General features: G+C 38.7%; 1 protein-coding gene across 8 annotated transcripts in view; it reads right to left on the bottom strand.

The window, feature by feature from the left end:
• Positions 1 to 14,485, bottom strand: part of LOC145974535 (putative multidrug resistance-associated protein lethal(2)03659) — a 338,604-nt gene that overhangs the window by 52,470 nt on the left and 271,649 nt on the right. For all 8 annotated transcript variants that reach the window (XM_083104431.1, XM_083104438.1, XM_083104432.1 and 5 more), the window contains one exon: positions 427 to 1,103. In XM_083104431.1, the coding sequence (XP_082960557.1) occupies positions 427 to 1,103 (677 nt within the window). The remainder of the gene's footprint in view (positions 1 to 426; positions 1,104 to 14,485) is intronic.

The raw sequence follows: 14,485 nt of genomic DNA, 5'->3' as shown, positions 1-14,485 counted from the left end.
GAGAAACGCAATAATTATTTTCGCCTCCCCGAGGATTTCGACGTGGTTCTCGCTATATTTCGTTTGACGCAACTGTTCAGTCGCTATCTCGCGAGAACTTCGGAGTCAAGTGGACGCTACTCAAGACTGCAACGTTACTCTCTCTCTCTCTCTCTCTCTCTCTCTCTCTATATATATATATATATATATATATATATATATAAAATAAAACCCAAAAAAGATTAATATACCTAAAACCTTTTTCATTAATTCAATACAATAGTTTATATATATATATATATATATATATATATATATATATATATATATATATAAACTATTGTATTGAATTAATGAAAAAGGTTTTAGGTATATTAATCTTTTTTGGGTTTTATTTTTTTTTAATCTATTGCATTAGATTAATCTCACTATCTTTGCTATATTTACCTATTTAATATGCGGCCAGCTGGATTCGTATTGTAGAAATACATAGTAGTGCGCAAAACACTGCGAAACATAGCGGAGTGTAGATTTATCGAAGACCACATGCATACGCTAAAATATATGATTGTTTGGAATTGCCATAGTAATACGATGATTGCTATCATTGTACTATATATGTAGATCATGTAATCACGAGACAATGGACCATTCCACAAAAATTCCGTCGTAGAATTACTAGTTTCGTGCCATGAACTCGATTCGATGTTTACCCAGAATGCAACAAAATAATCACTACCACTGGCAACTATTTGGTTTACTATGAAGATTAGCATCATTAAAGCTATTATAAAAGGTTTTTTACTAGCTTTGAAGTAAGCAAAGAACACTTTGCGAGACATGCGACCTTTCATTGTTATTTCATGTGTTTCGATAGTCGAAGCTTCATCGTCGGCCTCTTTTTTGTTTTTTGTTAAATTTTGACGCTTTTTATCAAATTGCTTAATCTCATCTTCTTTGCATTCCGCATCTGTCGTCTTTAGTAACTTCATAAAGTCGAGATTTAAGGCTTGAAGTTGATTGAATGTACCTTTTTGCTCAATACTACCATTGTTCATCACAACAATCTGATCAGCAAATTGTAAATATTGCAATTGATGCGTCACCAGAATTCTTGTTTTTCCCTAATTGGCAATAATTAAAATAAATTAAAATCTTCAATATACTAATTTATATATACAGGGTGCGCCAAAAGTCTGGATACACCTAAATATCTCACAAACGGTGCAGTTTAGAAAAAAATGTTTCAGGCAAAAGTTGTATGGTTTCAAGGGGAACATAAGGTGGTACCATTGGTTTGACTTTAAAGAGTCATTTGAAGGTCACGTGAAGGTCACTTCAATTTTTTTAAATGGAACACCCTATATATTTTTGCACACTCTTGTAGCTTATCTCGAGAGCTTTCCAAAACACTATAATTAAGTACCTTTTCGTTAAGTACTTTTTGAGTTATGAGGCTTGAAATAATTTCTTAATTTTACATAAACCGTAAAATATCTTGTAAAATATTCATTTTTCGATTATCTTATCTTAATACTTTTATGTAGAAAATAATGAGAGGAATCAATTGGTGTAAAGAAAACACATAGTTGTTTTTAAGAAAAAATATGGAATTGTTAATTGCAAATTACATATTTTTTCTTCAAAACATTTTTACGTAAAAGTATTAAGGTAAGATAATCGAAAAATAAATATTTTACAAGATATTTTACGGTTTATGTAAAATTAAGAAATTATTTCAAGTCTCATAACTCAAAAAGTACTTAACGAAAAGGTACTTAATTATAGTGTTTTGGAAAGCTCTTGAGATAAGCTACAAGAGTGTGCAAAAATATATAGGGTGTTCCATTTAAAAAAATTGAAGTGACCTTCACGTGACCTTCAAATGACTCTTCAAGGTCAAACCAATGGTACCGTCTTATGGCCCCCTCGAAACCAAACAACTTTTGCCTGAAACATTTTTTTCTAAAATGCACCGTTTGTGAGATATTTAGGTGTATCCAGACTTTTGGCGCACCCTGTATATATATATATATACATACAGGGTGATTCATTTTAATCTTAACAGGCAAATATTTTGAAAAATATGCGAGATACGAAAAAATGTTTCAGACAGAAGTTATATGGTTTTAAAGGAGACATAAAATGGTGTCATTTGACCTTAAATAGTTACTTGAAAGTCATGTAAAGATCACCCTCAATTTTTTAAATGGAACCGCCTATTTTTTATTACATATTCTTATAGTTTATCTCGAGAGCTTTCCAAAACACTATAGTTAAGTTAGATTTCATTAAGTACTTTCCGAGTTATGAGACGAAATCGTTTCTTAATTTTACATAAAGCGTAAAATATCTTGTAAAATATTCATTTTCCGATTATCTTATCTTAATACTTTTATGTACAAAATAATGAGAGGAATTAATTGGTATAAAGAAAACACATAGTTGTTTCGAAAAAAAAATGTAATTTGCAATTAACAATTACATATTTTTTCTTATAAATAACTATGTGTTTTCTTTACACCAATTGATTTCTCTCATTATTTTGTACATAAAAGTATTAAGGTGAAGTAATCGAAAAATGAATATTTTACAAGATATTTTACGGTTTATGTAAAATTAAGAAACGATTTTAAGCCTCATAACTCGGAAAGTACTTAATGAAAACTAACTTAATTTTAGTGTTTTGGAAAGCTCTCGAGATAAGCTACAAGAATATATGATAAAAAATAGGCGGTTCCATTTAAAAAATTGAGGGTGATCTTCACGTGACCTTCAAGTAATTATTTAAGAACAAATTAATGACACCATCTTATGTCTCCTTTAAAACCATATAACTTTTGTTTGAAACATTTTTTCGTATCTCGCATATTTTTCAAAATATTTGCCTGTTAAAATTAAAATGAATCACCCTGTATATACAGGGTGTCAGGAAATTTTTCGCAGTCCCGAAGTGTGAAGGTAGATTGGTTCAAATTAAGAAGGAAAGTCCTATACTATTTTACGATATTCGCGATAATTAACGAAAAATTAATTAAAGAAGATCGGCCAATCTGCGTGAGTAGAAGCGCACGGCGACGAGAGTCGTCCCGCTGTAACCTTATACTAGGCGCGCGGCGAAGCAGTGAGTGGGGAAGGAGTGGTGAATCCGGGCCTCACTCACCACTCCTTCCTTAGGCACTTATTTGGTCAGCGAGCGACCTTTCAGGGATCCTCCGTGGCAATCGGCGTTGCATCCATCAAATGAGATACTAACATCGCTCTGGAGTCGCATATCACTGTGTTAAAAAGCAGCATTAGGTGTGAGGTCTGGATAGCTCAGTGGTCTGGAGCAGTTGCCCGGAAAGCGAAAGACTCGGGTTCGATTCCCGATCCAGCCACTTGCGCCTCACATTTTTCTAGTCCGAGAATATTGTTTTGTAGCAATTATTTGTTGGGCTGAAAAGTGTGTGAATGCTCTCTCCACAGGATATGCGTCAATGCCGTTGCCACGGATGGATTCTGTCGTTCGTTGATCAAATGGGCGTAAAGACACGTCCGACCTCCTCCCACATACATCCCTACCTTTTCTGGAGTTGTTTGTCGAAGAAATAATATGTAATTTGCAATTAACAATTACATATTTTTTCTTCGAAACAATTATGTGTTTTCTTTACACCAATTGATTCCTCTCATCATTTTGTACATAAAAGTATTAAGGTGAGATAATCGAAAAATGAGTATTTTACAAGATATTTTACGGTTTATGTAAAATTAAGAAATGATTTCAAGCCTCATAACTCGAAAAGTGCTTAATGAAAAGGTACTTAATTGTAGTGTTTTGGAAAGCTCTCGAGATAAGCTACAAGAATATGCAATGACAAATAGTAGGTTCCATTTAAGAAATTGAAGGTGACCTTCATGTGACCTTCAAATAACTCTTCAAGGTCAAACCAATGATACCATCTTATGGCCCCCTCGAAACCATAAAACTTTTGTCTGAAACATTTTTCTCTAAAATGCTTCGTTGAAGAATTATCGAGGTGCGTTTTTTAAAATGAGACACCCTGTATATATATATAATACGGAGTGGGCCCAAACGTTCCGACCAGACTTTAAGATTTTATAATTTAATTCTGAACAAAAAGTTTCCTATAAGTATGGGTCGAAAAATGCTTCTTTAAAAAGTTCGTGCCTAAAAACCTCTGAAATCATGGCTTTTTTATACATTTTTACAAATATTAAGCAAAGTACTTTTTAACAAAAAGTACTGAAACAAAAGTTGTAGAGATTTAAATTATTTTTTAAATGGGATCAAAATAATAGTAGTACGTTCTATAGGTTTTGAAATGTCGAGTTTTAAATGTACAAAAAAGTTTTTTCGGCTATCGGCTGTAGAGCATTTTAAAAATGCTCTTTATTTACACTAGTTATGGCTTTAGGTAATTTTTAATATTTATCTTGCTTGTCAGTTATTCCATTAAAAATATTTTATACATTTTTTTCTGTATTGTTTAAACCAATCAGCATAAATGAAGGAAAGGAAGAGCAAGAGGTAAAAAAAAATAAAATAAAAAGAAAATGACACTTAATATATTTTTTAGAAAAAAATCAATAAAAAATAAAAAATAAAAACCTTTTTCTTTCATAAAAATAAAATAATTCTTTTTTTAAACAAAAATAGCACTAATGAAAAAATGAATAAAAACGTAAAAACAAACGTGGAAAAACTAATTGTTCTCAAAATTCACCTTCTGCTTTTCCTTTTCTCCATCTATGATGATTGATTCAAACAATACAGAAAAAATGTATAAAATTTTTCTAGTGGAATAATTAACAAGCAAGATAAACATTAAAAATGAACTAAGGCCAGTAGTGATACTAGGAGAGTTCTAACCCAGGGGCTCCGAGGGGGGGGTGAGGGGCGAGGGGGAACCGCGGGAGAGTGACGTCACGCGGGGGGGGGGGGTGACGTCACGCGGGGGGGTGACGTCACGCGGGGGATGACGTCACGCGGGGGATGATGACGTCACGTGCGGGGGTGACGTCACGTGCGGGGGATGATGACGTCACGTGCGGGGATGATGACGTCACGTGCGGGGAAGGGGGATCCGCAGCACGATCCGCGGCGCGAGCGATGGACGAGGGGGTCCGTGCGGGGAAGGGGGATCCGCAGCACGATCCGCGGCGCGAGCGATGGACGAGGGGGTCCGCGCGGGGAAGGGGGATCCGCGGCGCGAGCGATGAACGAGGGGGTCCGCGCGGGGAAGGGGGATCCGCGGCGCGAGCGATGGACGAGGCGGTCCGCGCGGGGAAGGGGGATCCGCGGCGAGATCCGCGGCGCGAGCGATGGACGAGGGGGTCCGCGAGGAGAAGGGGGATCCGCGGAAAAAAGACGGTGGTGTGAGAAGGATAGCGCTACGTGTGGGAAAAGGATAGCGCTAAGTGTGTGAAGAGGACAGTACGACAAGGATGGCATCAACGTGTGACAAGGATGACATCAACGTGTGACAAGGATGGCGTCAACGTGGGACAAGGACGACGCATTGTAAGATGGTGTGAGAAGGACGATGCAAAGGTAAGTGAGCAACGAGCATATGAAAGAGAGAATGATAATATCGCGAACAACGCGTACGAAAGAGAACGATATTGCAAGAGCAACGCGTGCGAGAGAGAACGATAGCGCGAAGAGAACGCATACGAAAGAGAACTATAATATCGCGAGACTTAAAACGATAATAGCGCAAGACAACGCGTGCGAGAGAGAGCGAGAGAGCGCGAGAACAGCACGTGCTAGAGAGAACGAAGATATCGCGAGACTTACAACTAACGCGCGAGAGAGAGAACGCAACGAAGATATCGCGAGACTTACAACTAGCGCAAGAGAGACGCAAGGGATGGGAGCGCAAGGAGAGGCGCGTAAATAAATACATTTTTTTAAATTAAAATATAAATTTATTTTAAAATGTGTGTATTATACAATTTTGTGTGTGTGTGTGTGTGTGTGTATGTGCTTAATATGTAATAATAATAAAATAAAAATTTAAAAAATATAATAAAAATATATAATAAAAAATAAAAATATATAATAAAAAATACATGGGGAGGGGGTGATGCGCTAGGCTGAGAGGGGCCGCTCCTGGAACAGAAAAAGAGACATTTCATTAGCTTTATTTTAATAATTAATAATAAAAATTGTAAAAAATAGATATACCTTAACCCCCTGGGGCTACTAAGTCCTCCCACTCCTCCTCTTCTTCCCAATCTTCCTCTTCTTGGACCCATATCTCTTCTTCTATTTCTTCGTAGGGCTCTTCCCCGAAGAGCCGCCGCAGATCAAATATATCTCCATCTAGGCCCTCCGGGGTGTCGCCCCACACGTCTCCAAAATTCTCCCTCTCGGCCCGGCGCACCGCCCGCACCCACTGGCGGTGCTCTATGTTCATGAAGCCCGGTATGCGGGCTTCATCCTGGAACTACATAAAAAGTATAATTAATATAAATACAAAATTTTTTTACACTTTTTCACAAAATAATCACAAAACACTACTTACGTTCCACGTGAAAGTCATGTTGAGTGCTACGATACATAATATGTCCATCAATTTCGTCTTCCAGTCTTTATAAAATTGAAGAACGCGATCCATTATTTTTTTTTTAACTTTTACACACTTTCCTCGTGCACCGGTCAGAACTTTCTGATGAGAGAACGAGGTCTCGGCACGAGGTTTTATAGTAGAGATGTGGCATTATCACCATATCAAAAACGCGTCGTAAGACAAAAGTACGGTCCCATAAAACTCAGCATGGTATATAATATAATATTAATATTATCATATCGCGACTTTGTGAGGAGACAGTCGTCTCGGTACGAAACTTTAGAATAGGGACATATCATTATCGCTTTACCAAAAACGCGCCGTAAGACAAAAGTATGCATGTTCCCATGCAACTTAGCATGATATAATATAACATTATAATGCGTCAACCCTGCTCGAAAGGTCATCGAACAGAAACGAACGGTCATCGAACGGTAATTGAACGGTCATCGAACGGAAATGAACCCCCATCGAACGGAAATGAACGGTCATCGAACGGTAATTGAACGGTCATCGAACGGAAATGAACGGTCATCGAACGGTAATTGAACGGTCATTGAACGGAAATGAACGGTCATCGAACGGAATTGAACGGTCATCGAACGGAAACGAACGACTGTCGAACGGCTATCGAACGGTAATTGAACGCCCGTCGAACGGAAACGAACGCCCGTTGAATGGTCATCGAACGGTAATAGAACGGTCATCGAACGGAAATGAACGGTCGTCGAACGGTAATTGAACGGTCATCGAACGGAAATGAACGGTCATCGAACGGAATTGAACGGTCATCAAACGCTCGTCGAACGGAAACGAACGCCCGTCGAACGGAAATGAACGGTCATCGAACGCCCGTCGAACGGAAACGAACGCTCGTTGAACGGTCGTCGAACGGTAATTGAACGGAAATGAACGATCATCGAACGGAATTGAACGGTAATCGAACGGAATTGAATGGTAATCGAACGGAATTGAACGGTAATCGAACGGAATTGAACGGTAATTGAACGCCCGTCGAACGGAAACGAACGGTCATCGAACGTAAAACTATATTCAATTATCAAATATTTAAATGTTTTATCATGTACTACAATGTAGTATCGAAATACAATATCTGTGGCAGCTGTGTCACGTACGGAAACACGATACTGCACACGTACATAGATAGAGATGAGGAAAGAAAGGAGAGAATAAGAAAGACGATAAAAATATATTGCATCATCAATTTATTATAAATATGGATTCGATGAATCATTATCATGATGTTTCAACCACCAATTATAAATCTTAAATACATTTTGTAAAGCGCAATTTTTTACATGATTTTCACAACGTACAGTATTCTTAACATCTAACTTATTTAAAGAAGCTACATCCTCATAGTCTGCATCCAAAGTTTCGATAATCACATCGTTTCTCGCATCATTGTCCAGTATATCAGCTAGCCATTGTCGTTTTTCATGCCCTTTAACGTACACGAAAGGTGACACATCATCATCCTCCCCCGTTGCACCCATCACCGCCGTCGTAATTAAACGTTTCGATTTCCAATATGAAACGTGTCCATCATTTCACGATAATCCATGATGATTTTTCATCAGCCATAAAACCTGACATCTCTCAGATTTTGTGAGTGTGTGCCATGGTTCAGGACATGTAAAAATGTAATGAGAAAGTACGGATCCCTTTCTCAGAACAGCAGCTTCCTTCACGATAAAATTTTTCCCAACGATAAATCCTTGTAGATCCACAAACGTTGGCGGAGCCATGATGACAAGATCCGATCATAGACTGATGTCGATCGTCAAACATCTCAATCTTTTATATTTTTCTTCATATGCAATGGAGGGAATATTTGCTGACTTATGTAATTTTGCGGACTACATTGGTCAATGGATTATATTCGACAACCCGATCGTGCAAGATGAGACAATAAGCGGTAGTATTCGCCGGTATATTTTCCCTGCATTCAAACTCTATTCTCACGTCCACAGTAGCAGTTTTGACAGACTCGTTTTGTCGCGAGCAATCAATGACCGCGAGAGGACCGCAATGTAGAAACTTTGAAATGGTTAATAGCGTTGCATCATCATCGCATCCGTAATAAGATTTGCGAAAACGAGAGTACATGTTGAATAGGACGGCGAATCTATTTTTTTCAAAATCTAAATTTAAATCATCATAGGGATAAAATTCCGAGTTTAAATAGAGTTTAACGTTGGTCAATTTGCAGTCATCGAATAATGTAACATCTTGTGACACTGAATTCTTTTTACCAGTTTGCAGTGCAAAGATCACATATCGTGGTTTCTCTAGCTGGGAGGCGGCTTTCACGGTCCACGAATGCTTAGTCGTGCTATGTAGCTGAGGAAATTCGTATAGATCCCAAGATCGAAAACTCATGTTCAAGTATCGTCCGCTTTCCAACATTCGCAACATCGACAATTTATTAATCTCGTTCAATATTACATGAGGCATACGCCACTGTATCTTGAGTAATTCAATCTCTGCTTCCGATGATGGATGTCCGAATAGACAATTATTATCGTTGCGCGAACGTATCAGAATCAATTCGTGACGAGCGTTAATCACAACGCGTTTATAATCTTCGCAAAATCCCAGCAACATGTTGAGCGGTACGCAATAGTTGAAATAATTTTTGTCACCGTTGTACGTCAAATCCCATGCAGCGTTCTTCAAGTTTATACTTTTCTGGTGCGTTAGAGAGACATAATTTTTGAGCGTCGAAGTTATTCCAACATTTCTGTTGCGATCAATCTCTACTCCGTCGAGTTCGTATCGAAGCTCATCAAACATGAATGCGACGCAATTGTTTCCCAATACAACCTTCATTTCGTCATTCGCTTTACGCACATTAAACCTTCCCTCGATGTAAAGAAAGCTTTCGCACGGTAACGTGTACAAATCCTGATGTTGTATAGGTATTCGTATCTCGTCGCTGTATCCAAGCGTCGTATTGGCGTACGGATTGTACGTATGAGTCTCAATCTTGACAATGCGATCGTCAAAGACTGGCTCACCTCCGATATTCAAAATATCAATCATTCTTTTCGTACGATGAATCCCAATGATTTTAAAAATTCACGATTCAACGCGCTCAGCTTCTTCTTAAGAGGATGCCGGAGTCGCAGCCGAACTCCGACGGGTAGGCGCCCTCATTTTAACATAACTAGAAGTGTCGGTACATTACCAACACTTATAGTTATGTTACCGACAGTATTTTCTAGAATAAAAAGACATGCATATTTTAGAAAGAGCAATGTGAAAGCTTTTCTTTACATTGTGTTTATTGGAACAAAAAATATGTTGCATTTTCACTGCTCTATCGTCTCGCACAAGCAATGATTTTAGAGCATAGATCTATCTTTATTGCGTACATATTTAAACATAATTCTAATATCATTGCTCTCATTTAGCTATGTTTCTTTATATGTATAATAAAAATATATTGTGAAAATATTTATAAATATTATATACTTATAAATTTTACGAATACGATATTATATCAAACAATTTGCATAAAACATTTTATATTGTTAGCTTTTGATTATATCGATTTAACAAATGTCATGCATAAATTGTAATTTGTAGAAAGTTATATGCAAATATCCTTCTTATTGTATATACAGAGTGTCGCAGAGTACTATACATATATAAGCGCTTGTGAGGAGCGCAGTAAATTGAAGAAAAAAGTCCCATAGCATTTTACGATTTTCGCAATAATAGAAATTATAAAATAAATAAATTATATAATAATATTAAACAAAATCGAACGAATGTGTATCTACGTGTGTGTGTGTGTGTGTGTGTGTGTGTGTGTGTGAGAGAGAGAGAGAGAGAGAGAGAGAGAGAGAGAAACGCTCGACCGTTCGAGCTATTGCATGGTCCAGCGTGTTAGGCTTTTCGTGCGTCGGCACGTGACAAGGGGAAGAACAGCGGGACATGCCGTTGCCATTCGTTACGTCATCGCCACGCCGCGCTGTCCCTCCCCTTGCCGCGCGCCGACAAAATGCCTAACACACTGGATAATGCGACAGCTCGAACGGCCGAGCGCTTCTCTCTCTCTCTCACACACACACACACACACACACACACACACACACACACACACACACATACACACACACACACGTAGATACACATTCGTTCGATTTTATTTAATATTATTATATAATTTATTTATTTTATAATTTCTATTATTGCGAAAATCGTAAAATGCCATGGGACTTGTTTCTTCAATTTACTGCGCTCCTCACAAGCGCTTATATATGTATAGTACTCTGTGACATTCTGTATATACAATAAAAAAGATATTTGCATATAACTTTCTGCAAATTACAATTTATGCACGACGTTTGTTAAATCGATATAATCAAAAGCTAACAATATAAAATGTTTTATGCAAATTGATGTAATGTCGTAAAATTGATAAATAATATAAATATTTTCATAATACATTCTTTGTTTCAAAAGCATCGAAATGATAGATTTATATCGATAATATAATAGGTTTCATCGTCCATTTCCAGACGCAACCATAATATATATTTTTTTCGTCTCTCCGATATATGCAAATGAGATATTTGTACTGAGGCGTCTTTTTCTAACGATATTCATTAGAATATTGTGATCAGATATGATAAATGTAAGATATATGAATAATTTATCACTTTGGAAAAGGCAATTTACTTTCTGCTATAATTTTTAAAAAATGTTGCTTTGTACATTTCACATTATTGAAATATTTTTCTTTACAAGGATTTCCTTCTAAGACTATAATTTATAGTAGTGTAGGGAAAGCCGCAGCATAAATTTCATAGCATATGCTTTCAAGTTGAAACATTTCAAATATTATATTATTTGTAGGCAACGGCAATAAAAGTAATTTTTTTTAGGCACCAATAGACCACACAGCCGGGTAAGCTATCGTACATTCGAAGCTTGGTGTTATCAAAAAAATCGCCAGCGATCAGTATAATTTGCTCAATAATTTGTTAGCTTTTGTCGCTATATGACATGCTACAATTATATAAGAATTATCGCAATATAATATAGCACATTTTCAAAATAAGAATTCTCTTATAACGTGTAAAAATCGGTTCAATGATTCATTTTATCTGGATTTTTATTCTTATCAAATATGCCTTTTAGTTGAGGCAGTGTCTTTATGATCTCTGAATTAAATTTCGTTTAAATTTTGCTTCCAGAATGCACAGGCAAATCGTATCTAATGTAAAACATTTTTGAAAGTAACCAGCACACAAATTAAGATCGCTTTTCGAATTTTTTTTGAATAACCAACATACAAATTAGATCGCCTCTGGATTTTTTTTTCAATAATCAGCTCACGAATAGATCGCCTCTGAAATAAATATTTTAAATAACCAAAGCGCACATGCAAACCGCATCTGATATGAAATATTTCTAAAAACAACCAGCCTACGAATAAATTGCCTCTGGATTTTTTTGAATAACCGGCACACGAATTAAGTCGCCTCTGGATTTTTTTTCAATAACCAGAACACGAATTAAATCGCCTCTGGGTTCTTTTAAACCAGCATACGAATTAGATCGCCTCTGGATTTTTTTTTAATAATCAGCTCACGAATAGATCGCCTCTGAAATAAATATTTTAATAACCAGAGCGCACATGCAAGCCGCATCTGGTATGAAATATTTCTAAAAACAACCAGCACACGAATTAAATCGCCTCTGGATTTTTTTTCAATAACCAGCACACGAATTAAATCGCCTCTGGGTTCTTTTAAACCAGCACACGAATTAGATCGCTTCTGGATTATTTTTGAATAACCAGCACACGAATTAGATCGTCTCTGGATTTTTTTTAATAATCAGCTCACGAATAGATCGCCTCTGAAATAAATATTTTAATAACCAGAGCGCACATGCAAACCGCATCTGGTATGAAATATTTCTAAAAACAACCAGCACACGAATTAGATCGCCTCTGGATTTTTTTTTAATAATCAGCTCACGAATAAATCGCCTCTGAAATAAATATTTTAATAACCAGAGCGCACATGCAAACCGCATCTGGTATGAAATATTTCTAAAAACAACCAGCACACGAATTAAATCGGCTCTGGATTTTTTTTTTAATAATCAGCTCACGAATAGATCGCCTCTAAAATAAATATTTTAATAACCAGAGCACACATGCAAACCGCATCTGGTAAAATATATAATCTGTACGTGTGTGTGTGTCTATATATATATATATATATATATATATACGTATATATATGTGTGTGTGTGCGTGTGTGCGTGTGTGTGCGTGCGTGTGTGTGTGAGTGGGTGGATGTGAGTGTGGATGTGTGTATGTATGGACGTATGTATTGTGACGTTGCCGTCCCGAGGCGCGTCCATCCGCCCCGGAAATCTTCACGGGGCGCGAGCCGAGCGGCCGCGCCAGAAAAAGATTGCGAGAGCCGTAGCGAAATCTCCGGAGAGACGAGCCATTATCCTTTTTCGCGCTAGTATTAATTATTTTTTTGTATCATTTTTGTACGTCGGGCAACCCGCCGGAGGGAAACCAGAAGAGGCCCAAGAGGAATCATTACGACAGCCGATACGACAACGCCGGAGGAACAGAGTCGCGGGTGGATTTCGCCCCCTTCAAGTAAAGGAAGGAAATCATCTGTCTTGTGGGCCGAAATAACCGGGCCGGATCGGCGCCACCCTCAGAGGAGGGAGGACGGAAAATCTACCTCCGGACGATCGTAGATAACAGGATCGCCGAAAGTCAGCATTTTTAAAGTATCGGGGCCGTTACGACCCCCGATACGGCGTTGTCGCGGGGCGCAGTAATACCTCGCGTGTCGTGGCGCTATTGGCCGCTAATCCGCGCACCCCTGCGCGCAGAATTGACGCCGCTATCGACCCTGGATCGCGAGATCCAGGGAATCACTCTGGTGCGGGCGCTCTCAGCTTGTAGTCGTTCTGCGAAACGTATTTTGTCGTTGTCGTTTTGTGTGTCGCAGCCGAGGTTGTCGAGAGGACGAGACCGAGGATCATCCCCTGTCAACGGGAGCGAGTATCGGTGAGGTTGCCCATCGCTATTTTGTACGCCACGTACGCGATTCCGTCCGCGGACCGGCCGTTCTGTCGCCGTCGCCATTTTCGTGTCTCGTTGTCGCTCGGGCATTGTACCGAGCTCGCGATTTTCGTGTATTTCGGGCGACCGGAGACAAGCGACCGAGGCATCAAGGACGATCGTAACGTAGGCCGTAGCTGATAAGGAACCGTTCGTCTCTCTCCGGGATTCGGGGTGTCGTAAAACGCGTAGTGACCGGCTCTCGTATATCGACCACGTGCGCGGTAAATCGCGGGGAATGCGTCCGCTATCCGTGCTGTCGAAAAGAGTTGTCGAAACCGCGTAAGACATCCCCGCAATCGATCTCCGGGCAATTTTCGTCTGTAATTAGCGTGTATGTGAGCGTGTGACCGTGTGCGTGTGACGACGTGGCAAATGTCGTGCTATCCTTGTCGCTCTTGATACTGGTACGAATTGCGTTTATTGCGTGGTATTTGCGTGGTATTTGTCGTACGTTGGAGTGTGTCGCGGTGCATAATAGATTAAGAAAGTGTCGAAATTCGAGGGTTTCGCGTAGATAGAAAGCGTTACGCCGAAAAGAGGCGAAGCGGCGTCCGACGGCTATCGAATTCCGAGTGAATCGATCTTGCTCGTAGCAAGCGAAATTTTTCGTCTTCGCAAATCGCTTGATTACTATCGCTCAATTATTAAGCCTCATTTCAAACATAGTACTGTCGATTAAAAGGGCGAGTAACGAAGGGAATAGATCTGTTAAATGCGTCCTCGAGGAGATTGTCGAAATTTCCGTTACGCTCTCGAAACGCCGTTCGGTTTCGCAAAGTCCGGCCATAAA

The sequence above is a fragment of the Camponotus vicinus genome, unplaced genomic scaffold, assembly GCF_025532165.1.
Source record: "Camponotus vicinus isolate PSW18456_S1 unplaced genomic scaffold, iyCamVici1.0 SCAF_7, whole genome shotgun sequence".
Taxonomy (NCBI): domain Eukaryota; kingdom Metazoa; phylum Arthropoda; class Insecta; order Hymenoptera; family Formicidae; genus Camponotus; species Camponotus vicinus.
This window is presented reverse-complemented; position numbering and strand designations above follow the sequence as displayed.